Genomic DNA, 25,583 nt, shown 5'->3' with positions numbered 1-25,583 from the left:
CAGGAATGAATGGAGCACTTGGCTCTTGGGCTTGAACAGGCAGGCTCTGAAAGTTTCTCGGGGCCTTGTGTCTTGGCCATGAGAAGCCAGAGCAGGTACATCTCCTTACAGCCTTGCCTGGGGCTGACTTTGTGGAGACAGCAAGAGGGAATACCTTGTCCCTGGGAAATAGTTTCTCTGTGGTGGCTCAGTTGCCCGTTTTTTAGGGGATGCTCTTGCAGTGGCGCATCATCGTGGTTTGTTGTGTACATGGGAAAGTATTTTGTGCTTGCGAGAAGTGCAATGCAGGAAATTGTAGACACCGACTCCACTCGACCTCAAAGCTCTGCTTTAAGCAGGGAAAAAAAACCCATGCACTACGCTGGGATGACTTTCAGGTCTCATTTTAATTTTGCCAATTGACTAACACTGCAAAGACCATGTCTGAGATGCAACCCTGTTTCATCCAGCAATGAGAGCAATTTTGAGCAAAGCCAAGATTTTGCCCAGTTCATGTAAATAACTGTTTCTGTGCCCAGGCATTTTGCTAGAGAGGGTCATCTTTCCCCAAAATTGCTCGCCCTTTTTGTTAAGGATTCTGTCCAGGCACAGAGAAGCAAAGTGTCTCTGACACTGCATGTGGTGGAGGCTGCAGAGAATGGATTTGGCTCTTGTTTCATACCGCATTAATTTTGAGAGCGTCGAGACAAGAGCCTCATGGTTTTTTTAACTGACGTAAAACTAAACAGTTCAAAGTGCGTAACTTTGTTTGCAGATAATCCCTTCTAATAAACTCTTGGGTCTTAAAATGATGAAATCGGTTTCTTATCAACTGTCTGACCCATGATGATGGGATTGAGCAGCTTTTAACCTGGCGAGATCAAAACAACAAACTGAAGCACAGACAGGTGGGGCAGTTGGTGTTATTTTGGGTTTTCCCCTTCGTGGCGCTGTTGATGTTATGGAAAGTGCTTGAAGCCACTGCTTGGATTATATCTGGCATCCCTCACCTGCAGGTTACGTTCCTCTCTGGTTAATTTGCAGGTTGCACGAAGACTCTTTGCTGTTTCACAGGCTTTAATTTCAGGGGAAACTAATTAAACAAGCAGGTGTGGTGTTTGCTCCTGTGTTGCACAAACACTGTCTTGTTTTGGTTTATCTTAGAATGCCATCCTGGCTGGTAGAGGTGGGTGCCTGCACCTGGAAAGCTAATTCCAGCCTGTGGACAAGCTCTAATCTAAATTATGGGAAGGACTTTGCTGCCGAAAACCACCCAAATTGAGCCATGTGGTCTTTTGTGCTGATGGAATGAGTCTGATGTTAAAACCATGCCCTGAATTGAAGCAGGAACATTTTCTGGGATTAGAAAGATCATGGCTTTTTGCAGCAGGTCCTAATCCACGCTTTAGGCTGGAACAGACATCTGTCCTCACGTCCACTTCTTGCTGCGCTCCTCCCGAATGGCATCATCACCTGGGGGGTTTGGTCTCCAGGTATCTTACTGCTCCCAGTGAGCTTGCCCTCTTTCCAGTGTGTGTTTGTGGACCAGGGAGTGGTCAAACATGGAGCATCCCATGGAGGGAGCAACCTTCAGTCCAGCTGAAACTCGTGTGTTGCTCTGCTGTGAGACCAGCAGCTCCAGCAAATGGTTAAGCTGCTTAAACCCAGGTATTGTGGGGATCTGGCTTGGAAATGTTTACCAAGGATGAGTGCTTAAAAAAAACGCTGTTTTGAGGAAGTTAGTGGCAGTGTGCTGATAGCATTTGTTTCTGCTTAACTCAGGCTCGTCATGGGTTCTGGCTCCAGTCAGCATTTTCAGCATAGCTGAAGGTCTCATGTAATCCGCCATCAGATCAGTACCTGGACTAATCAGCACGGTGTATAAGAATGTTAAATCAAGGGTAAACTTTTGCATGAGCTCATGGCTTGAAGGAGTTCTTACATTTGATAACCCAAATGGGTTTTATTCATTAGCAAGGGAATATGGCTGCTAGATGGTGGCTGCTCAGTGTCTGTGAGCACGCTCAGGCAGCGAGCTGGGTACAAAAGCCCGTTTTTTCCTAAAATGGACCTCCTGACTGAGGTCAGGAGCAAGTCCAGCTGATGTGTGGGCTACAGCTGTGTTCTGGCTACCTGCTTATAAAGTCACCTTTTGGATGATCCATGGTGGCTGCTGTGTGCCCATCCTCTCCATGGCATCTGTGTCTTGAAAACAACCCTCTCTTTTTAAATGATGAGCAGATCAGCTAGGTCCAGAGGACCAAGCAGAACCAGTGTTTCAGCCTTTGATGTTCTTTGCATGAGGAAGTGGTCAGTGTGGAGAAGATATGTCTTGGTGGAGTACTTGGGCAGGGAGAACTGCATGGAGTTGCCTATGCATTGGTCTGCAGGCAAGTTGGAGTTAGCTCATCTCTGGTGGGCTAGCTCGTGTCTGGAGCTTTTTCTTGTCCTCTGTGTGTCACAGTTATGGTGCCAGTCTCCCCAGCCAGCAGCACGAGTGCCTTTCCTGTGCGTGCCCTTCTCTAGTCATGCTGGTGGGACTAGGTTCCCAACATCGCAGCCAAGAACAAAGAGAGCACGTGGCTCTGCGCATTGCACCAGCAATTCAGCTGAGAACAGCTACTTCTTTACATCAGACAAAGACAAAACGAGTGAAGGGTGATGGAGATAGGGCTCTGAAGTGTTGATGCAGTTAAAGCTTTGTCATATTCTCCGCTTGGGTGAAACACAGCTTTGCAGGGACTTCAGCTTTTACCTAAGTAAGGAGATCCTGCCAGGATTGTGACCCTCAGGGTAGTATGATAGTGAGTTCCTCCCAGATATTCTCCATGAAAGCTTTTTATTATGCTTCAAGTTTTCATTGCCCTGGTTAATTTGGTGTCTTGAGATGGGGAGGAGGATTTCGGGTGGCCCCCCTCAAGTACACAAGGTGTTAAGGAGATGGTTCTTACAGCACCCATGGAGGCAGGAAGCCATTTCCACTCCTTTGGCATCCCATGGTTGCCCTTAATCTGCTCTCTGTGGATGTTGACCTGAGATCTCGTGGGTGACCATGGCAGCTCTTCCACCTCAGCATTGCACAGGGAGCAGTGCATATGCTTTTTCCTGGTGGGGCCACAGCACAGCGTTCACGCCAGTCCTCCCATCAACTGAGAGCATGACAGCAGCAAGCAGAGTGGGTGCTGACAGCAGCTGAAGAGCTTTGTTCAGTATCCTTGCTCCAGAGCAGCTCATGCAGACATCTGTGCCAGGGTGCAGATGTGCCCTTAGATTAATGTGCCAATTAGTCCGCAGTGGTTAAAAAAGAAAAAGAGATTTTCCTCCTCTTTCAAGGCAGGAGATGATAACTATGAGCCATGGGTGGGATGTCTGACCATTTCTGCTTTAAAAGTGTCTTTTCTGTGGCCAGCAGCTGGATGGTGGCTCTGGAAATCTGGGTTTCACTCCTCCTCTGAGAAGTAGGAGAAATCAGCTCACACTGATTGCCCACGTGAGCTTCTGCTCTTGCCTGGTCTGGCTCAAATCAGAGTTTCCTGGGTTCCTTAGGAACAATCTTACTTCAGTCGTTGGCTGAGCTCTTGGGTTCATGAAGGACTTTGGGGAGAGGCTGCAAGGGCCTGGAGGAAGGAGGTGCTCTCCTGGGCTCCTGTTCCTTACAGTGGTTTTAAATTTAAGTTTGTGGCTTTTATGTTTAACCCCTTGCAGCTCACTGGTGAATATGAATGCTGAAGTTAGGAAGGGTTTTTTGTCTTGGAAGGACCTTGAGTGGACAGTAGAGGGAGGGTGGATTGGGACTGTGTTCTGCCTCTTCTGATACTAGTGGACATCAGACAGAGCTGGTGTTCCTGATGAAGGTGGGTTTTCCATTGCCCAGGCAGCAGACCAATGGACTTCCTTGCCAAAGGATGTTGTGGCGGCAAAAAGTGTACGTGGGTTCAAGGAAAGACCAAGTCCTCTTCTGGGCAAGAAGTCCAGCTGAGGTTGCAAAATGGGCAGAGTGTCTCTGTTGAAACGTTCTCCTTTGGTCACACTGCTTCCCCATGAGATATTTGGGCAGACACTATTTTTTTCATTAATTTTGTGGAATTGAGAAGTCTATTTTTAGGGTGTGCTAGGAGATAACCTGCTCGCTGTGCCAGGATTTCAGCAGCATCGGCTGCCCTAAGGACTGTGCCACTGGAGACATCCCTCTCTCTACCTTGTTTTGTTGGGGATGCCAGTGGGGGTGACTGGTCTCGTGGTCCATGGTAGCTTTGAAACCATGGAAGCAAGTACAACTTTATTTACTTCCCTGCTGTATTATCAAGACTCATGTGTGTAATGGTTTTATTGCTGGGAAGCATTGGTGTTGAGTAGTAGGCCCTGGGCTGTGAGCCCAGGAGCTCCCTTTTTATGGCCCTATAAACCTCACGAGGGTTCCTGCTACGTATAGCACTGCCAGCACCTGCCTACACTTGTAGACTTTTCAAACCTTTGCTGTAGTGGCACCGTTTTCAGTGATTTTGGGGAGGGCTTTGAAGTTGCTGTGGATGCTCGAGGGTGGTACCTGCACCTGTGGGAACCTCCAGTGCCTTGGCAGTCAGCACATCTCTGCTGCTGTTTGCTTAGTGCCGAGACATCCAACCTCCCTTACCACAGGTGGGTCTCAGGCCATACCTGACCCAGTCTCGCTGGCTTCTGCACTGCGTTTTCCTGACTCAGTGACTGATTTTATGGGACATGGGTGACCAAAAGCAGTGGGTGGGTGCTAGGCTGGAGCCTGTGCTTAGCAGCAGCAGGAGGTCCTGTGGGGAAAGCTCTCTTCCCCCCTGCCCCCAAAGACTAATCTATATTTGAGTCACTTGAAAATCACCACTGGAGGTGGTTATCCAACAGGACTCGTGTGCCAAAGTCGTGGCTGTAAAAGGAAATTTTCCTATCCTTCCTGTGTCGCTTGTGAAGGGTGACATCCCCATCAGGGAGGCTGTAATGGACACTAGGTGCCAGCAGGCACCGGCAACACACCCCAGCCATAATTACACTTTTTAATTCTTTTTACTGTCCCTTCTACCTCTGACCTATCAAACCTGCTGTATTTGGCTCGCCCTCTCCTGGCAGCGCCTCAGCCAGCAGGAGCAGAGCCAAGCTCAAGCTTGCAGGTAGGATTTTTCCATAGGGCTTGGCAGGAGCTGGAGGGGACGGCATAGCACTGGCTTTGTGGCTCTGCTGCCGCTGCGATGCCCAAGCAGGGATGGTGAGTGTCAGCATCCCCACTGCTTGCCATACATGGTGGGGATCCGGTCCAAAGCAAAGCCCAGGATGTTGAGGGTGCTGCTGGAGGGAGCTCCTGGTATTTCCACAAGTCCCTTTGTTTGCTGGGAAAAGGGACAAAACTGACACATCTTCTTTTGTAGCACATCAGCAGCTCCAAGGTTTGTTTGGGACATATGTGCATTCACACTAACGTTTTTTCTGGTACAAAGAGTTTGTGTTTTGTGTTGTCTTAAGGGGTTGTTTACTGTTGGTTTGGTTTCATTTTTTTGAAGATGAAAGCATTGGCTTTGCAAATACAAGTAGGAGGAGGAGAAGATGAGAAAGGTGAAAAGGTCAAGAATTGCTAGGGTATGCAGCATAGCTGGCACTGGACAAGCACAGTACCTGGCCCAGGTGTTAGAGGGGAAAAAAAACAATAGGATCCAGCTTGTCCCCACCCATCTTCACCAGCAATGCTCAAGCTGCCTTACTGAAGAGATCAGGATTGCAGGGAAGAAGCTGCTTTGTCTCCAGGACATAGGAGAAGGAGGAGGAATCCTCCTGTTTTCCCTTCTAACCAATACCTGTCATTCCCTGCTGTTACACACCTACCACCAGATGTTTGGAGACCCTTGAAGGCACCCTGTTCTGTATCTCCTGTATCTTCTGATCACCCTGTTTCTCACTTTGCTGCAGGTCCATGGTGTCCTGCAGTGGTTCAGCTGGGCGGCCAGGTGGATGAGGGAGGTGTCAGGTTGCTTGGTGGAGGGAAATGATGGGCATGAACAGTCCTTTCCCAGCACTGCATGTGCCTTGCGAGGATCTTAGGCCATACGGTCCTCACAATTGCTTGCAGGGAGTGATGCATACAACACTGCGTAGCAACTCACGGAAGTGGAGAGTCAGCCATGAACCCATCCGTCTGGGACTGACCTCAGAGAAGAGCTGCAAGAGTTGCACCTTACCACCATGGGTGGCAAGAAGGCACCAGCAGTTTCAAAAGCCATCCCAGTCTTGTAGGAGGCTGTAGAAGGCCTAGTTGGGTCTGTGATGTTACTGATTTAGAGGACGCTGTGTTTTTTATCTCCTGGTATGTGCTTGGAGGATCTGTTAACAGAAGCATGGAAAAAGTAGGTAAATCTGTAGACAGTCAGATCATTGTCTCCTGCATGGGAGTGTGTTGAGCAGCTTAAGCCCAAATGGCCAAGGTTGTGTTGTAGCATAGTCATGAGGAAGCTCTTGAAGGTGAAGAATCTGTAGGGCAAAACCAAGATCTTAAATTAGACTATTTGCTAAGATTTTGCAATTTTAGCCCAAAAAAGGCTAAAAGTGGCCTCTTTCGGAGGCCATCACGCATTGCAATGCCAGAATCTGGTTATGTTGGTGCGTCCTCTGAGCAGGCAATCATCAGCTCCTTCTGGGCTGGGGTGTCCCCTGGATTTCCAGGAGTCTCTTGTGCAACTGCTTCCGTGGTCTCAAGTTCCTTAAGGTTTTGTGACCGTGATAAAAGCAATGTTTTCAGTAAGCTCCTTGTGTAGGGTGAATGTGCTCTGTGGGTGATGCTGTGGCTCTGGGAAAGGAATTTCTAGCTACAAAAAGTTAGATTCACTTGTGTTTGAGCAAAGCCGACTGTTTTTAAAAGAAACCTCCAAAAACACTTCTGTGTTTGTAGAAGAGCCGGAGGAGCTTGACTTTGGAGAAGGAAAAAGCAAATTAAAAGCAGTTAGCAACAAGTGCCTGGGGTTGGTCTTGGCTTTGGTGTGGGAAGAGGATGATGAGTGATTGATTAGAAGCTTTTTCTTCTCTTGCCACCTTTCAGTTTGTGGCCAAGGGTAGGTGGAAGATTTCCCCTGAACTTATACCGTGGTCTTAGGGCTCGAAGGGGCTTTTTATGCATTACCCAAGGAGAACAGGCATGCAGGTATAGTAGTTATTGCAAGATTGACCTGCAATTGCTTCTGATTCTGCTCCTTCCCATGGACACCTTCGTGCTGTGGTGCGATGGACTCTGTGGTTTGGCTGAGCTCCAGGGAGGGCTGGGAGGTGTGGGATGGGCAGGGATGTGCACTGGTCCTCTCCGCCTCTCTTTGCTGGTGACAGGTACTGTGTGCTGCCCTAGCTTTGGCTGCAGGTGGAAGGACCTGGCTCCATCTCCAGCCCCAATGGTGCTAGGTACTGCTTAGCCTTGCCAGCCCTCCTGGGTCTTATCAGCCCAAATTCTTGGCAGTCCAAGGTTTTCCATCACTGAGGCTCTTGGAGGGGTCCTCTCCCACCTACACTGGGCTGTTGTTAATGCTTGTTGGGAAAGACCTCCCCTTGGCCCACAGCAGATCCTGCTTCCCGCCCTCAGGGTTTGCACTTTTGGGTGTTCCTGTGGTTTTATTGCATTTCTTTGCCTGCAGACACCAGGCTTAAAGCTGCCGGTGAGTATTTTGCCTGGGATTGCTTTTCTCTGCTGACCCCGGTCAGCATGGCTGGATGCTCATGCTATGTCTTTCATTTATAGCTCAGACAGAGGTGGGTCCATCCTGTAATCCCATCGGGACCAAATTGGTGTGATGAATGGAGCTGTGGAGGATGGGACTCTGCTGTTGCCCCCACCGTGCCACCGTCAGCCTGTGTCGGGGCTTCTTGGGGGCTCCCCTGGGTCTGTGGGGCTGGGAGGGAAAAGCCTGCGGCTGGGTTTCTGGGCTAAGCCATCCCACACAGCTTGCAGAAGTTATTTTTAACCTTTTCCATGCCACTATGCGATGGGAACTGCTGCTGTTAGAAAGCTGAATGCTGAGCGTTCAAATGCTGCAGAAAAAAGACCTTTAGGTTTTTATTCTTTTTAAATAGGTGCTGCATGATCACCAGCCTTAGACCCTCCACAGACCTGCTGCTGGTGGAGAGGAGATCCAGGGCCAGGTAGAGCTCTGATTCAAGACCCTGGAGATCCTCACTGCTCCCCGGCTTGCTCACGACTGTGTTTCTGTGCCCTGAGAAGCAGCCAGCCTCGCTGCAGAGAGGAGACGGCTTGGTCTGCATGTCCCGTCTGGCCCTCCCGAAAAACGTTATTCAGAGCTCCAGCTAATGCAGCGTTCATTGAGCATCCATGCTCAGCAAGTCTCTGGTGAAGACAGCTCTGTTCTCCTGAGGGATGACTCACAGGATGGGTGTCCTGTGATGTCCCCATACGGAGCAGAAGCCTAGCAGATGGGGAAGGAAGGCGACACAGCTGCTGTGTTACCCCATCTGATGGTGGCATAGGAGCAGTGAGTATTTGGAGGGAAGCCCTTCAGCCCTCCCCCGTGCTGGACCGAGCACTTCTAAAGCTTTGCCCAACCCTGAGCAAAGCCTGTTTTGGAAAAGATTTTGGGAAGAATAGTGTCATGGCTGGTACCATGGGGTGCAACCATTGTGGAGCCCTGACCCAGGCAGCTGCTGTCAGTTGGATTCTTCCAGGTGGGGGAAGCACACAGCGTTCCTTCTGGCTTGCACAGTTTTACCCTGGAGGGTTGTATTTCCCTCGTGGGAGGGGGAAAAAAAATGGTGCGAAAAGTGGATGCAGGTGCCTTTGAGCTGTTTGCAGGGCGAGATGCTGTTGCCTTCCTTGCTCGTGCGGGGCGAGCTCTGTCTGCTCACCAGTTTCCTTCCCCTCCCGCCCCATTCATTTCAGATACCGTTTGTGGCTTTGGGTAAACAGATGGGGCTGGGTGTTTCCTAGTCTATATTTAATCCTAGTCTATAATTAAAGTGCTTTCAGAGCAGTTTGCAGACCATTGTCTCAGCTGTGGCTGCAGAAGTGATTTCTAAACAAATCGTACCCTGTCCACCCTTGTTTCCCCCCACCCTGCTCCCAACTGTCCTCTTGTATTATCACGCAGCCTGAGTTTGAAGGCTTGCTGTTTCCATGTATGTTCTTGCTGCCTTTTGAGACTGTACTGTGTGTGTAGGGGAATTTTTCCAGCTTTTTTTCCACAGTCACATCTGTCCAGACTTCTAGCGTTAAGCTTCACATATAGTTAGATAAATACAGGATGGGGGAGCAGCCCTACAAATGCCAGGCACCATGAACCATGTGGATACGTGGGTGAGAATGTCAGCTGCAATGATTGATAGAAATAATTATTTGATGCTGGACAACCAGGCAGATGTTTCACAATATATTTGTGGCTTGCACTGTGATTCACCATTCAGGAGAAATCACCTCCCTGCCCCTGGTTTCTTGCTCCGTGCAGTACTCAGCAAGCAGGGGTGACCTTTGGGCTGTCAAAGTGGTTTTGTTTTTTAACGGGATTCTGTGCAAGCATCACTAAAGTGCCTGTGTAGCCATGGAGGGCTTGAACCCTCCAACTAGGGAGGAAAAAAAACCCTAGAGGAGCCTACTTAGTGTCTGGAGGGTCCCTTGAGTGTTTAGGGTCTTTGCATGCCAAATGTGCTGTCCCAAACAGTGCTTGGTATTAAGGAGAAACAACACCCTGTCTGCCGTGGTGGTGCTTTGCAAAGAGGTGGGCAGGATGGATGCAGCTAGAGCATCTTTCCTCCCTTCCATGTTTCCCACTGACTGCTTATTGTTTTTTCTTGCTGCTGCTGACAGCTCCAGGTCCTCTGTACTACCTGGCCCAGCTCTGATAAGTGCAGTCTTGACTCAAGGCTTGGCAAGCATTAACAACAGAGAATCCAGGCTGTCTCCCCCTGGACTGCTCCTGGCAGGACCCGAAACAAGGCTCATCTCAAAGGGAAAAGTGTTCACACACAAATTCTCTCTTCCCTTTTCTGGCTGGAGCCTGGTGCATCCCTTGCAGCTAACCACATTCCCAGCATACCAGCGCGGGGGATGGCTTGGAAAGCATTTCAAGCAGGCAGGAGTATCTCATGCTCAGGCTCTCCCCTCCAAATTTCCTCTTACTGCATTCCAGAAAAGGGCACCAAATCCTTCAGGGCTTGCTGCTGCTGCTTCTCACCTTGCTGCTGGTGGAGAGAGACTTGCTGGTTTAGTAACAGACAGCTGCAGCCACAGCAATTGGCACTTGTCTTCACGCTTCCATCAGCTCCATATTCCCACCTAAGGAATTTGAGTTTGGGCATTATTTTCTTCTTGATCAGATTTTCAAGCAGAGAGAAGAAAAAAAACTTGTGGGAGGGGGAGAAAGGAGTGGATGAAAAGCCCTTTGGGTGCCAGACTAAAGCAAGGCGTTTGGATGTAACTTTGAGTTGCAGAGGATATTATTTTGTTGTTGGCCTGCAGCTGGGCTGGAGTTTTGTAGGGGTGCCGGTTGGCAGATTTACCAGGATGATGCTAGGTACCTCAGACCACATACCTGCTTCCTGGTGCAAACCTAAAGGAGCAAAACATGATTCACGCTCTGTGCTCCAGCCTTGCCTTCAGCTAGCAGAGAGGCATCGGGCTTTCCTGCTCACCTGCCTGCTCCTGACCTTTCTGGCCACACTCCAAGCTCCAGAGGACATGGGTGACACCAGAGGAGGTCTTACCAGCACTTGCATGAGCCACAGCATTGGCAGTTGAAGTGCTGGTGTGTTTTGCAGCAGGAAATGGGTTAATTTTCCTCTAAGCTCTGGCATGCTGATGTAGCTTGCTCTTCCAAGGGTGTCTGGAAGTGTTTCTGTAAATGTTTCTGGAAAAAAAAGGAGAAAAAAATCCCTTTATTTTTATTTTTCCTGAAGTGAAGCAGAGCAGGAGGTGCAAGAAGAGATGTTTCTCAGCCTGATCCCTGTCCAGTTGGCTGGGCAAGGGGAGAGATGCAGGGAGCAAGTGCAAAGAGCCAGTCCTCATCCCAGTGCTGTGGTGGGAGAGAGGGATGGCCTGGTCAAACATGCAAAAAGCCCGGTCCTGTGGGCCCTCCACGCTTCCTAACCACCACCCTGGGCTCCCACAGCATCTAAGCATGTGACGTAGAACATGTAAATATGTATTATAGCACCGTGGAAATGCCCTGAAAGCTGTTAGGAAATGGGGAGCCTGGAAGCAATGTATCCCCAAATAACTCTTAAAGGCAAGAGGGCTGCTTTGTTACGGGGTGGTGGCCAGCGGTAGCATTGTGTAAGAGCAGGCTCTGCTCGCTGTCCAGAGCCCTTGGTGATTTGTAGGCAATGTGGTGCTTGTTAGGAGCACCCAGGTTTTCTTTCATATTGCTTTAAAGAGAACATGAGATTGATGTTCTGTATGAACACCACAGGGTTGGTGGGTACCTGGGGAGAGGGTGACGTGGTGGGACCTGAAGCCTTTGCTAACGTGCTGGGGTTCATATCTCTTCCCCAGGCTGGTTCCCCAAGGTGACGCCGGTGTCCCTGTAGGTGGCATCACTCGCAGAAAGGCCATGGCCACCTAGCACTCCCTGGTACACAAGGGTCGACGGGCTGGAGATGGCGGCGCAGAGGATCCGGGCGGCCAACTCAGGCGGTCTGCCGCGGTGCAAGTCGGAGGGGACGCTCATCGACCTCAGTGAGGGCTTTGCCGAGACCAGCCTCTGCGATGTCAAAGGTGTGGAGGGACGGGTGGGGACCCCGGCGGGATGGGTGGGGACAATGCCACCTGCTCACTTTGGGTGCATCCTTTCAGCCCTGGAGTCTGGAAGGGGGGTTGGTTAATTAGCAGATGGCAGCTGATGAGAGAAAGCAGCGAGCACTAAGTGCTGACAAGCACATCCATGGGTACAAGGACAGACATGGGCCTGACACCAAGAGATCCAGCAGGCAGGATGGGTGACAGCAACAAGGCGGTTGCAAGGGTTTGTTTTTCCCTTCCTCGGAGCTGGGAGCTTGCAGGTTGCTTGAATAATCCTTTTTTTCCCCCCTTTTATTATTACTTTTTCTTCAGCTGTATTTACCTTACCCAGCGTAAAAGCTGTGCTCAGGTGAGAGGGGAATTACTGTTTCCCCCACCAGAAAAAGATCTCAAGAAATAATTCCAAGTGGAAGTTAGCGTGCACCAAAGGCCTTTAAAAATAAATGTGCACAAAAGCAATTGCTTTTGCAGGCATGGCAAGAAGAGACCCAAACATCAAACACTCTCGCTGCAAATTAGATCAGGTTTAATGCAAAAATAGGAATTGCTCATATCGTCCAAGGAGTTTGCTGGTTTCAGCGTGTCCCTGTTAACTCTGCCGCTGCGCTGGCTGCCTGCACAGTGAGGGGGAACACAGAGATGGCCACTTGCCCGTCTGACCCAAAGGGATGAGGAGAATGAAAATGCCGCATCCTGTGTCCAGCCCTGTCTGTGGCACTGAGTTAACAATGGCCTGGTACCAGCGTGGCAAGATAGTTTCAATAGAGAGTTTATATATAGTTTTGCACTGAATAAATGTTCTCACAACTTTGCCTACCTGCTGGAGGAAGTGGGTTAATGATGAGTTGTCTAGCATGTGTGCAAACTCTTCTTAATATTTGATCCCTAACGCATATTTAGAGACTTCTCTTTGCTCATCTGTTTCTTTCCTTGCCTTGTAGTTACTGTGTCTGAGAAGTGCTGCCAGCCTGCAGCTAGTGACCAAAGGGACACGCAGTCTGATCTGCCATCCCTCTGTCTCCGCGATTTTAGGGGTTTTCCGTGTTTCTGAAATCCCCCGTTTTCCCTCCAGAGAGCTCTCGACCCTATTGAAGGAGATGCTGTCCTAGTTCTCTTGCAGCTCCGTTGGTGAAAATCCTGTTCTCCTTGTTTTCTTAGGTCTGTCTAGCGAGAACACACACACTCGAATGTTGATGTCACATCATCTGTGGCTTGTTTTACAGAAATAGGTCCTAAAAGTGAGAGAAAAAACAATAAATGCAGTGACAGCATATCAGTAGGCTTTGCCCACTTGTTTCGCTTGTAATTGGGATCCCCTGGTAAAATTGACAGCTGGCACCACTGAAAGGGATGTTGGAGATGCTGCTGGGACCACGACAACGCTGCAGGAGGGCGATGCTGTGCTGCTCTTTTGAGGGTTCAAGCTCTACAGCCTCCTTTAGCAATGGAGCTAATTTTTGAAGAGGAGCTTTGAAAATAGGTGCTACGTGAAAGGAGAGAGATGCTCGTTCATTTGGCTGGTATGACTTAAACGTAGGAGTATGATGTGCCCATAGTTTTTTCTTGCACTGAAACATGTTTCACGTGTGCAGGAGAGGGGTTACGGCAGAGCAAGAGCACTTTTAGCCTGTGCTGAAAGTTATCTTAGGTTTGCGTTACATGGGGTTATCACGTAATTGCTTTGAAGAGGAGACATTCACGCAGCAGCACAGATAACTATTTGCGTGGAGAATGCAATGACAGTGCTAAAGAGCTGGTGTCCAAAGACCTTGAGATACTGCTGAGCAAACTGGTAGGATAATGGCTCTTCCCCTGGAGCAGTCGCTGAGAACACCCCCAGTTAACTTCTGTTACTTCAAATGTGAACTCTTAGGGGGGTGTCTGCCGTTTCCCCCTGTACTGGGCTCTGGTGAGGGCACACCTCCAATACTGGGTTCAGTTTTGGGCCCCTCACTCCAAGAAGGACATTGAGGTGCTGGGATGTGTCCAGAGAAGGGCAACAAAGCTGGTGAAGGGTCTGGAGCACAAGTGCTGTGAAGAGCAGCTGAGGGAACTGGGATTGTTTAGCCTGAAGAAAAGGAGGCTCAGGGGAGACCTTCATGCTCTCGACAGCTCCCTGAAAGGAGGTTGTAGCAGTCTCTTCTCCCAAGTAACAAGTGTCAGGATGAGGGGAAATGGCCTCAGGTTGCACCAGGAGAGGATTAAGTTGGACATGAGAAACAATTTCTTCCCCAAAAGGGTTGAGAAGGCCTGGCCCAGGCTGCCCAGGGCAGTGGTGGAGTCCCCATCCCTGGAGAAGTTTAAAAAATGTGTCAGTGTGGTGCTGAGGGACGTGGTTTAGTGGTGACCTGGCAGTGCTGAGTCCAGCTGTACTGATCTCGAAAGTCTTTTCCAGCCAAAACGATTCTGTGATTCTAGCACATGCCTGTAGGAGCTTAGATCCCAGCACACCAGGTGAAAAGGAGAGCTCTTAAGTGACTCCCACTCCCTCAAAACGCCCAACATGTCTTATGTGATGTTCATCAGGGAGCTTAGCAAGGCTATGGAACGATGGTGTCTAGTACAGGAGTAGCTCCATGGAGCCCAACGTGGTGGGGGAAGCTTGTTGCTAAGGCACTTGCCTGCATCAGGAAGATAACAAGCTGTTGCTGCTCTTGTCTCTGCTCCCACTGCTCTTCCCAGCCACATCAAAGCCCGTCCCTTTAGATCACGAACCCTGTGGGGAAGAGGAGCGTGAATGTATCAAAAGTTATGTTTAAAAAATTTAGAGGGAAAAATAAAATACCTGCAGGCTTGAGAGGTTGCAAAACTGCCTTATGTCACCACTTAAAGTAGTGTGAAGTATTTCAGGATTGCTGACCTGAAAGAAATAATTGCAAGTAAGTTGTGACTCTCTTGTGGGTTGCTTACGGTGCTATTTTTTTCTTGGCTTTGCAGTGCCTTCTCCTAGTGCCTTGCTGGTTGACAATCCCATGTCCTTTGGAAATGCGAAGGAAGTAATAGCAATCAAAGATTACTGTCCAACTAATTTCACCACTTTGAAGTTCTCCAAGGGGGACCACCTTTATGTCTTAGACACATCAGGAGGTGAGTGGTGGTATGCTCACAACACCACGGAAATGGGTTACATCCCTTCCTCCTATGTCCAGCCTGTAAACTACCGCAACTCTTCCTTAACGGACAGTGGGATGATAGACAATCTACTGGAGAGCCCTGATGAGGGCGTTAAGGAGTTGGACCTGCTTGGAGAATGGACTGACGTCAAAAGAAACTCTGCGAAAACCTACAATAACAACCCATTCTTGAACGGAGTCCAGACAAATCCATTTCTGAATGGGAATTTGCAAACAGTGCCCAGCTCGGACAAAGAGTCCAACTCCAATGTTGCCGTTGACTTGCTGCTCTTTGACACGGGGGCGCCTACTTCAGCTGTTTCCAGTTTGGCTGCTAATAGCAGCCTGGGGAACATTTTTGATGAATTTCCATCCACAAACAGGCTGGACCTGGAACAGCCTGTGAAAAGGGACAATCCCTTCTTCAGAAGTAAACGCTCCTACAGTTTGTCCGAACTGTCCGTTCTTCAGGCCAAGTCAGATGCTCCGGCATCATCAGGTTACTTCAGTGGTTTGAAGTCTCCAACCCCTGAGCAGTTTCAGAGCCGGGAAGATTTTAGGACGGCGTGGCTGAACCACAGGAAGCTGGCTCGGTCTTGTCATGACTTGGACTTGCTTGGTCAAAATCCTGGCTGGGGTCAGACGCAACCAGTGGAGACCAACATTGTCTGCAAGCTGGATAGCTCTGGTGGAGCTGTTCAGCTTCCAGACACCAACATCAGCATCCACGTACCAGAGGGCCACGTGTGCCCCGGGGAAACACAGCAGATCTCCTTGAAAGCGATGCTGGATCCACCATTGGAGCTGAACAGTGATAAGTGCAGCACCATCAGCCCTGTCCTGCAGATCAAACTCAGCAATATGGAGGTGAAAACCTTCATCATTCTGGAGATGAAGGTGTCAGCAGAGGTCAAGGATGACATAATGAGCAAGAGTTTGGTAGGACTGCAGTGCCTGCGGAGCGACATGAAAGAGGGGCCGTACACGCCGATGCAGTTGAGCTATTCATACGGGGATACAATCCAGGTGCAGCTGGAGAACCTGGAGCCTTGCATGTACATTGCGGTTGTAGCCCAGGGGCAGAACATCCTCTACCCTTACACTGTTTGGGATTACATCAGCAAGAAGATCACGGTTGGTGTCTACGGCCCAAAACACATTCACCCTTCCTTTAAAACTGTTGTGGCCCTCTTTGGGCATGAATGCGCGCCCAAGACTCTCCTGGTCAATGAGGTCACAAGACAGTCCCACAGCCCAGCTCCTGTTGCCCTCCAGCTCTGGGGTAAACATCAGTTTGCTCTGTCCCGGCCTCAGGACCTCAAGCTCTGCATGTTTTCCAACATGACCAATTACGAGGTGAAAGCTAGTGAGCAAGCCAAAATTGTGCGGGGCTTCCAGATGAAGCTGGGCAAGGTCAGCCGCCTTATCTTCCCCATTGCATCCCAAGACCCCAACGAGCTCTCAGACTTCACACTAAGGATACAGGTCAAGGATGACAAGGATGCTATTTTGACCCAATTCTGCGTCCAAACACCGCAGCCACCTCCAAAAAGTGCCATCAAACCAACAGGGCAGAGGCGGTTCCTCAAAAAGAATGAGGTTGGAAAGATCATCCTTTCACCTCTGGCTGCCACCGCCAAGTATCCAGTTTTTCAGGACCGGCCAGTGTCGAGCTTGAAGTACGGCAAGCTGCTGAAGACGGTGGTGAGGCAAAGCAAGAACCACTATTTGCTGGAATACAAGAAAGGAGATGTCATAGCCCTCCTCAGTGAGGAGAAGATCAGGTTGAAAGGGCAGCTGTGGACCAAGGAGTGGTATATTGGCTACTACCAGGGAAAAATAGGCCTTGTGCACACCAAAAACGTGCTGGTGGTTGGGAAGGTCAAGCCCAGCTACTTCTCTGGGCCAGATCTCACCACCAGCCTTTTGCTCGAGCAGATCCTGAGGCCCTGCAAGTTCCTGACCTATATCTATGCCTCTGTGAGGACTCTGCTCATGGAGAACCTCAGCAGCTGGCGGTCCTTTGCCGATGCACTGGGGTACTTGAACTTGCCGCTCACATTTTTCTGCCGAGCAGAGTTGGACAGTGAGCCGGAGCGCGTGGCCTCTGTCTTGGAGAAGCTTAAGGAAGACTGCAACAACACTGAGAACAAGGAGAGGAAATCTTTCCAGAAGGAGCTGATGACGGTGAGTCTGTGGTCTGACTAGAGAGTCTTAATTCCCTGTCGAGCAGAGTGATTAGGGTGAGTGGGAGGTGGAAGTTTCCTAATCCAGGCTGTAGAAAGTGAAGTCCATCTTTAAGGTCTTCTGCAGGCTGCTCGGCACAGCCAGGTAGGAAAGTTCAGCCCTGCGGTTGTACGTATTGGTGGGCTCCTGGTTTAATGGGATCGTGGCCACAAATGAGGGACATGCAGGGTGAAATACCATAGGTATGTGTTGCGTGAGGGCAGCCAACAGGCTTGCTTTGGAAGGCAGCCAATCTGAAGCCCCTCAAGATCAAGGTGATTTTGGTCCAGTGTTTTCATAGCACTTGACTGGTCAGTGCTGCTGGGTATTTATGTTTTGGCCTTTGGTGATGCTCGCTTCGAGGAGTTACCTGAGAGCTGCTGGTCTTCTCAACCCCAGTGTCAAAGTGTGCCTCACTGAAGGCAGTACTGATGGAAAAAGGGGAAAAGAGCAAGAAACAAAAAAGCTTTTCCTATACGGAGAGGGGTAGGCAAGCCATGTCTCGGGTCGCTAGGTTCTTCAAAGCTTGCTGGAAAGGGGTTTTACAGCTGCTGTGAAAGAATGATGCTACACCTTTACCTGCATGAGACAATCTCAACTTCCTCTATAATAATGTTGAGTTACATCTGCCCCATCTGCCTTTGAGTGGCGGTTAAGCCAAGGACACCTCTAAGCTGAGATGCTTTATGTCCAACTGTGGGTCACATTTGCAAATTGAGATGTGTGGCTTGCCCCTGTCCAGAAGGGCGTTTGCCTGAGAGTATTTCTAGGATGCTATTAGGAAGCCTCTGACGAGAAGTCATCTTCATGATCATTTCTAGCATTTCTTAGGAAGTGAGCCAAATAAAATGCAGGATGATATGTCTGGAAGAGATCTGTAGCTCTCCCACAGAAGCAGGATAACCGAATTACAGCAAGTCATGCAGTTTAAAATGCCAATTGGATTAAGGAATGGCGGCAGCTTTGCTTGTGATGATGGACATAGACAGCCTGGGTAAAGAGGACTGGCGCTAACTGAGGATTTAATTTCCCAGACTCCCTTTAATAAAGAAGAGGAGAATTTGAGGCTCAAGTGTGTGGGGTAAGGTGTTGTGAAGAGTACGGACCCCTTTGTTACTCATGGCAGTAGTGTCCAGCAAGTTTCTGGTACCTGGGGGCCGCTTCAGGGCAATGTTTTAGCTTTGACTTTCAGGTGCCAGGTCACGTCTCCAACACTGCTTCTGTTGAAGAGGTTTTTCTGGCCATTGTATGCAGTTGTCTCTCTTCTTTCTGGGGCCATCCAGGAAAGGAAAATACCTACCTTGGTAGCCACAGCTGGCATCTGGCCCCATTGTTCCCCCAAGGAAGGGTTTGCTCCTTTAATCGTTAGCCTGGGATGAAATCTGTGTTCCTCTTACACGATGCTTCCAAGGGCTTTGTGCTGTTTGCCTTACTGCTTTGCAAACCTGTAAACATGTCTTTTATCTATTCCCTTTGTCTCCAGGGACCCCAGACGGTCTGTAGGTCGTGGAAAATCCATGCCAGACCTCAGTGGGGAGACAAAGGGAAAGATAAGGCTCTCTTGGATACTCAGGAAGCAGCTCACTCAAGGGAAGGGCCAAAACTTGTCTGCTGGAAAATATCCCGCTCCCCAAGGGCTGCTGGAGTGCAGAGTCCCAGGGCACATTTTATTTTCCTTGTTCGAATGGAGACTAATCCTGAGCATTGGCTCTGTTCCCTAGTCTTTGTGAGCCTGAGCCTGTCGATAAAGGATGAGCTCCCTTTCCAATAGAAGATGATGCTTCTTCTAAACCCCTCACTGCTGTCAAATCCTCCTTAGCTTATGGGGAAATTAGATTGAACCTGGGGGGGGGGTTTGTTGGGTTTTTTTTAAATATTAGAAAAACCCAGATATTTCAGGGGATGACAATGGAGCACTAATGTATTTTATTATCTTTAAATCTGATTTTATTTGTAACAAATGGACTTGCTTTCTGGCGTCTGCTGGGAAGAAGAACTTGCTGAATTAAGCTTTTTCATCTTAAAGTTGGTTGTCTCCTCAAAGGGCCTGTGAAAGGAGTAGTAGTAGGCAGGCTTATCTGACTTCAGCGCTGAGTACACAAAACCGCAGTGGCCATGCACCAGCAGCCAAGCATGGAAAAGCCTGGTCATGATGACTAGTTAATAAGTAATCTGCGTTTAATTATTACTCTTCTAATCTAGGACTAGCAACAGTGTGTGAAAGTAGCTGAGGGAACTCAAAATTAGTCATCAGTAAGAGAAACCTGCCTCTCCCCTCCTCTCTGCCCATCGAAAGCAGGCAGCACTCAGATGCTCTTGCTAAAAAAGCCTGGGCAGAGATCAAGAAGACCAGGTCCACTGGCCTGGCCATGCAGTGACTACACTACCTGGTCCTTGGGAGCTGGGGTTAGACCTGTTGTGAGACACAGAATTCCTCTTTTTTTCTGGATTTTTGGTAATGGTGTTCTCATAGAGCCTAGCGTTCATCCTTTCCAACAGACGCTGCTGCTGAGAAAAAACCTGGGTCTTCTGGGAATGCCACTGGGCATGTCAGCAGGGTGCTGTCAAAACTAGGAGCTTTTTCTTCTCCAGGCTGCTTCTAAAGATCGTACAGAAGGTGATGGTTTGGGTGTTTTTTCCCCCATTGTTTTCTGTCATTGGCTCTGACTGCAGGTATCTGCTTGCTGTGTTTCTTCTACCAAAAGAGACTGCCTGTCCCTGGTATGTGCAGACCGTAAAAAGCTGCTGGTGGCCTCAGGCAATCCTTAACGTCCTACGGAGCAGCGTGTCCATTGCTTGGGCCTTGTGCTGACACACTCAGAGCATGCCAGCTTAGGGTTGCTCATGTTGGTCCTACATCCTGAAGCAATCTGCTGGCTAGTGATAGTCCCTGTGCTGAATTTGGGTCCAGGAAGAAAACCAGACTTCTGTCCTTCTGTCTTCATGGGAACAAATCCTCACCGCATGTATAGACCCCGGACATTGTTCCTTAAAGGAACCATGCTGCACCATGTTGAAATTGGTGGGGGTGTGTTCTGTAGGGCATGACTTGTCCCCGCATAGCCAAGTTCCTTGCAGCGCAGGAGGAGGAGGAGTTGTTTGTGGGCTTCCAGCAAGGTCTCTTCATGCCCAGCACTTCTAAGTCTTGCCCCACACTCCTATCCATTAATAGAAAGCTACAGAAATGGAGCTTCAAGTTGCTGAGAAATGGCCTCAAGTCATGCCAGGGAAGGTTTAGGTTGGGCACGAGGAAAAAATTCTTCCCCAGAAGGGTTGTCAAGCCCTGGCTTGGGCATTTAAAAGACATGTAGATGTGGTGCTGAGGGACATGGTTTAGTGGTGTCTTGATTGTGCTGGGTTAATCCTCATGTCTCATTCCCAGCTCAGCAGTAGCAGACCCCATGTTCTTGCAAACAAACAAAGAGCCACCTGTGGTTGCATGGACAGTGCCTTCTCCAAGCTACCCAGGAGTGTGGTTGATGGCAGTTGGAGACACTTCAGAAGCGATGCCTTAAGCACCCTGAGACCCAGCCATGCAACCATGTTCAGGGAAATTGCCCCAAGAAGCGAGCAAAAGAGATGTTTAATGCCTAAAGCAAGAGCTATTTTGGAGAGTGCTCGTACAGAGCCAACTCATTCTGGCCTGAAAACCTGACCTGGAGTGGATGATGGAGACAGGAGCCTGTGGACGAGCATTCTCTTACCTGTGGGTCTCACTGGCCCCTTGGGGACGCAGAGCCTTTCTCCCTGAGTTTGGGGAGGTGCCACGTGGGAGCTGTGGCGTGGTGCCAGCCCGGGCATTTCACCTGCCTGCCACGCTCGGGTTGCAGCCCTGCCCTGGCAGCAGTTAATGGAACACTGAATATTACCGCTTACTGTAACCATATCTCCGCTTCCCGCACCAGCGTTTCAGGGGGTGACTAATGCGTGATAACACTTGGACCCCCCAGGGTGCTTTCCAATTTAAATGCTATTTTAAAAAAAAAAATCCTTAATTTATAAAGTCCGTTTCTGTAACAACTTGCAGGTCTTGCATCACACTTGATGGGCACATGTGAACTTGGTGATGCTTTCTGCTGCTGGGGCAAAAGAGAAAGGTTTAGTTTGGCCAGAGATGAGGAGGAAACAAGACCCCACCCCCAGCTCGTACAGCTCCTCCAGAACATGTAGGGGTCAGGGCTGGACCCCGTGGGGGGCGTGGGAGAGCGAGCAGGGTTGGAGGCTCGCAAAATTGGGAGTGGACCATGGAGGTTGCAATGATGGGGACAAGCAGGGGTGGCCACTCATCTGCAGGTGATCTTTGGGGTTGTGTCCTCCTTCTGGCTTGGCCTGCCTTCCTCCAGATGCTGGTTTCCATCATGAGAGGATGGGAAATGGGATTCTGCATTTCAGAGCTGGGATGCAAATTCAGCCTCCTTATGATGCCTTTTAAGTGGAGTTGCTTCTGCATTGCTTTGAACTGTGATTTAAATATCAAACCACCTCCTTTGCTCACCTGTCTGGTGGAGCCGGCTCGGAGCTGCTGTGAGGTTAAATGCTTTGGAGGGAGCTGGCAAGGCACAGCGCAGGTCACACCTCAGCAGGGAGCATGGCTGGCTCCCGAGGGATGGATGGAGATGTGGTGGGTGTACCCAGCCATCTGGGAAGGCTTGTCCAGGGCGAGGAAGGAGGATGGAAAGAAATTGCAGCGTAATCCTGAAAGCGCCTGCTGGAGGATTAAGTCTGTTGTGAGCACTGTTAATCCTGGCCGGGCAAGGAGAGCTTCCAGGAGAGGCCTGTGTCTGCCCGTGTTTCATGTAATTCTGTGACACAGGGAGTGAGTTGTGCCCAGCCCAAAAGAAAAAGTGTTGCTGTTACCTCTAATATTCCCCCTTTGGCTCTGACCTGAGTGGCCGTGTGTCCTGCTCACACCCCGTCCTCACCTGGCTTTGGTGCTGTCCCCAACTCCCATCACTTCTGCCCACCCTCCTGTGTTTTCCCCTGCCCGTAACTTGTGTGTTGAGCCTCCTCAGCTCAAGTTACCAGCACAGGAAGTAGGTGGTTCTGTGGCCGTCAGTAGGTTTCAGAGTCAACGTGCTGCGCTAGGGTGAGTGCTCCGTCTCTTCCAAAGCTGCTGCTTTGTGTGATTATACAGTTCTCGATTACGTCGTCTCCCAGCTGCTCTACTTGATGCTGTTTTCTTGTTTACTCTGAGCAGCAGAAGGAACAGAATAGAAGAGAATAGAAGGAACAGGAGAATCTGTCACCTGCAGCAATATCCTTCTTAATCCCTGCGGCACACTTTGCTCCTGGTGGCTTCCTCTGCTGCCTCAGAGCTGCTCGGCCTCCAGCAGGAGATGAGAGCATCTCACTTAGCCTGCTTTGCTAAATACCAGGTTGTTTTGGGGTTTGCACCTGCCTGGAAAGGCAGGTTTGAGGATGCGAAATGTGCCCTTCCTTAGGACCACCTGATTCCTCTGCCCACAGAGGGGAGTGTGAGGGATCTGGGGGCTGGGTGGTAAAGGAGTGTTGTTGTAGGGGAGGTGGTTATGGCACAGGTGTGAGATCTAAATGCTTCTCAATGTCTTTTTTAAAAAAACATTCATGCTCTTTTAAATATATTTTCCTTGCTTGGTTAACAAGAGGGTTTGTTACTTCTCTTGCTAGTGCAGGAACCAGCGTAAGCACTTTGGAGGAGCACAGAACTCTGCAGCTGTAATGAGATTGGAGCCCGGCTTTACGCTGGAAACAGATAAGGGAAAAATCAACATCCATTTGCTTTGCAAATTGGAGTGGTTTCAGATGTGCCATCTTTCCTCAGCTGTCCTTCTGAAACTGCCTGTGTGAGGATTTAACCCTTCGGCCGCAGAGCCAAATGAGCTGGGGTTTGCCCAGACCCCCCTGTCCCAGGAGAAGATGTCAGGAGCCATGGCGGTAGGAAACAGCTGAGTTCCAGCTGCATGAGGACCTCCATGTCCGTGGTTTCTGTAATAACCAGCCTTGTGCTGTTGTGAAGGTGTAGGTGATGTTCCTGATGGTGACACAGTGTGGTTCCTTGGGCACTCACTGGTGTTTGACATTCGTTGGGGGTGGGGGGCTGTCCCCTGCATCCCCGAGCTGCGGTTTGCCTTCATTGAAGTGAGACCCTGTATTGAAACACTGACATCTTGGTGTTCGCCCATCCTGGAGCCACCATCCCGAGTCTGCTGGTGCCACAGCTCTGGATCTGGGTGTAGGAAAACAAGAAGTTACTCAGCAAACTATTGCCCAAGGCGTAGTCTGGAGTCTGTTTGCTTGGTTTCCATGTCTTAAAAAGGGGATGCCTGTTTTGTAATATCAACCACTCTTCTGTAGCCACTCGAGGTTCACGGTGGGATTTATCCAAGGTCAGGGGTTGCTGCTGATGCCGTTGCAGTCCGTGGGCTCTGGCAGAGGATGGGAGAGCTCTGGTGAGTGGGATGTTGATGCTGTCAGTCAGATCCTGGTTACTGCCACTTTAAACCCTTCCTTGTCTTGGGTTTTGCCCTATTGCAACTTGGTTTTCACTTGGAGCAGATGTTTATGTGATTTGGTACTACCTAGAGGTAGGAGCTCTGCTCTGTCATCTTTTTTTCCTGGCCAAGTTTTCACTAGCTAGAAAACCGTGGCTGCTGCAGTTCCTCTTCCCCACTTCAAAACTGTTTGCAGAAAATCTCAGCGTTTAGGGCATTAAATGAGGCGGAAGGAGGAGGTTTCTGAGCTGGCACAGGAAGGCAGAGGGGCGGTGAGAGGAGCAAGAACATCATAAGCCAAACGATGGTCCTGTAGTGCTGCCAACTGGCACTTCACCTGGGTCTCACCCCAGCCTATTTCCACCCAAGGCTGACGTCCAGGTTTTGTCCCAGAATGGTCTGGTTGGTCTGTACCCAGCCATCCATGCAGAAGGACATTGCTTCTCCAAGCTCGGGGAGGCAAGCTGCATGCACCACGCTGGATTAGTTACCTCGATTAAAGGCATCTCTTCTCCTCAGCCCCTGGGATGCTTTAAACTGCTTTTGTTGGTGTCTGAACCAACTGAGGGTTTACTTGGGCAACACTGCCGCGTTGGCCAGCCCGAGCTGCAAGCCTCGTTAAATGGGGGTAGGGTGTTTCCTTCAGTTACAATGAGATTACGCCTCTGTTGAGCCTGGTGGCCTAATTTCACTGGCAGTTGCTAGAAAGGGGCTGGGAGGGCTTTTGGAGTGGCTTCTCAAAGGACCTACCTGCACGATCTCCTGGGTCACCTGCTACCTACCACCTGCCTTGACTGTCTTGTTCGGTTTTCACCACTGCCCTTCAGGCCCTGCTGAAAATGGACTGCCAGGGGCTGGTTGTCCGGCTTATCCAGGACTTTGTGCTGCTGACCACAGCCGTGGAGGTGGCCCAGCGCTGGAGGGAGCTCGCCGAGAAGCTTGCCAAAGTCTCCAAGCAGCAGATGGACGCCTACGAGGCCCCACACCGGGACAAGACAGGGACAGTGGACAGTGAGGTGAGAGCGCAAGGGTCTTGGTCTCCATGGGTCTCCTAGGGTTGCAGATAACTCCAGAGAATGTTCTCCTGGAGTGTCTTCGGGGGGATAAAAGGGGTTTGGGTGTGCTGGGGGTGTTTTTTCCCCAGGAGTGTGCGTGTTCTGGGATGGGAATGTATTGGGGATGGCATGGCTTACTGCCCTGTACAGCCTGACTCTGCTCTCATCTCCTCTCCCCTCTGCCCTGTCACTGCAGGCCATGTGGAAGCCAGCATACGACTTCCTTCTCACCTGGAGCAGCCAGATGGGCGAGAGCTACCGTGATGTGATCCAGGAGCTGCACACTGGGCTGGACAAGATGAAGAACCCCATCACCAAACGCTGGAAGCATCTCACTGGCACCCTCATCCTCGTCAACTCCCTGGACATGCTGCGGGCAGCTGCCTTCAGCCCACAAGACCACGAGGATTTTGCCATCTAGTTCCTGCAGTGATGTTTTTGTCCGTGTCTCATTTGCTGGGGTTTTTTCCTGTTCTCTTTTTCCCCCTTTTTTTTAAAGCAGTTGACTTTTAAAAAGAAGCAGAGATTGCTCTCCCTGGGTTTTAAGAGGCCAAAGTTTGCAAGTTCTCCGCCGGGACTGGAACTCATCAGGAGACATCCCTCCTTGATGGGAAGGCATCCAGAGGGGGGATGGCTTCTCATATGGCATCGATACCAGTTAAACTATTTCTTACTCAAACTATAAAGGGAGCAAGAAGGTGGGGAGGGGTCACAAAAGAGATCACATTTTTTAGGCATTTGCAAATAAAAGTCTGATTTTTGTAATGAGCAGCAAAGGTTGTAACCACTTGAGGGAGGGGGAAAGCTGCGGCTGTTTTTTACATTGTAGAAACTTTTTTGGAGATGAACATGAGTCATGTAAATACGTATTCTAAGAGGAAGCACAGTAGATGCCCTCCCCCACTGTCACAGCCAGGCTTTGGCAGGCTCCCAGATGAGACTGTAAAGCGCCGTAACTTGGGATGTCCTCAGCCCAACAAGCATCTTGGACCAAAAAGAA

General features: G+C 49.8%; 1 protein-coding gene across 1 annotated transcript; it reads left to right on the top strand.

Moving 5' to 3' along the window:
• The first annotated feature begins 11,577 nt into the window (after nucleotides 1-11,577).
• Nucleotides 11,578-25,004, top strand: SH3BP4 (SH3-domain binding protein 4). Its single transcript, XM_010139390.1, has 4 exons — nucleotides 11,578-11,695; nucleotides 14,657-17,019; nucleotides 24,356-24,544; nucleotides 24,780-25,004. The coding sequence occupies exons 1-4, from the start codon at nucleotides 11,578-11,580 to the stop codon at nucleotides 25,002-25,004; spliced, it is 2,895 nt and encodes a 964-aa protein (XP_010137692.1).
• The last annotated feature ends 579 nt before the right edge of the window (nucleotides 25,005-25,583 follow it).

This window comes from Buceros rhinoceros, unplaced genomic scaffold (assembly GCF_000710305.1).
Source record: "Buceros rhinoceros silvestris isolate BGI_N320 unplaced genomic scaffold, ASM71030v1 scaffold18277, whole genome shotgun sequence".
Lineage (NCBI taxonomy): Eukaryota > Metazoa > Chordata > Aves > Bucerotiformes > Bucerotidae > Buceros > Buceros rhinoceros.
Note: the sequence above shows the minus strand (reverse complement) of the source record. Positions and strands in the feature narration are given on the sequence as shown.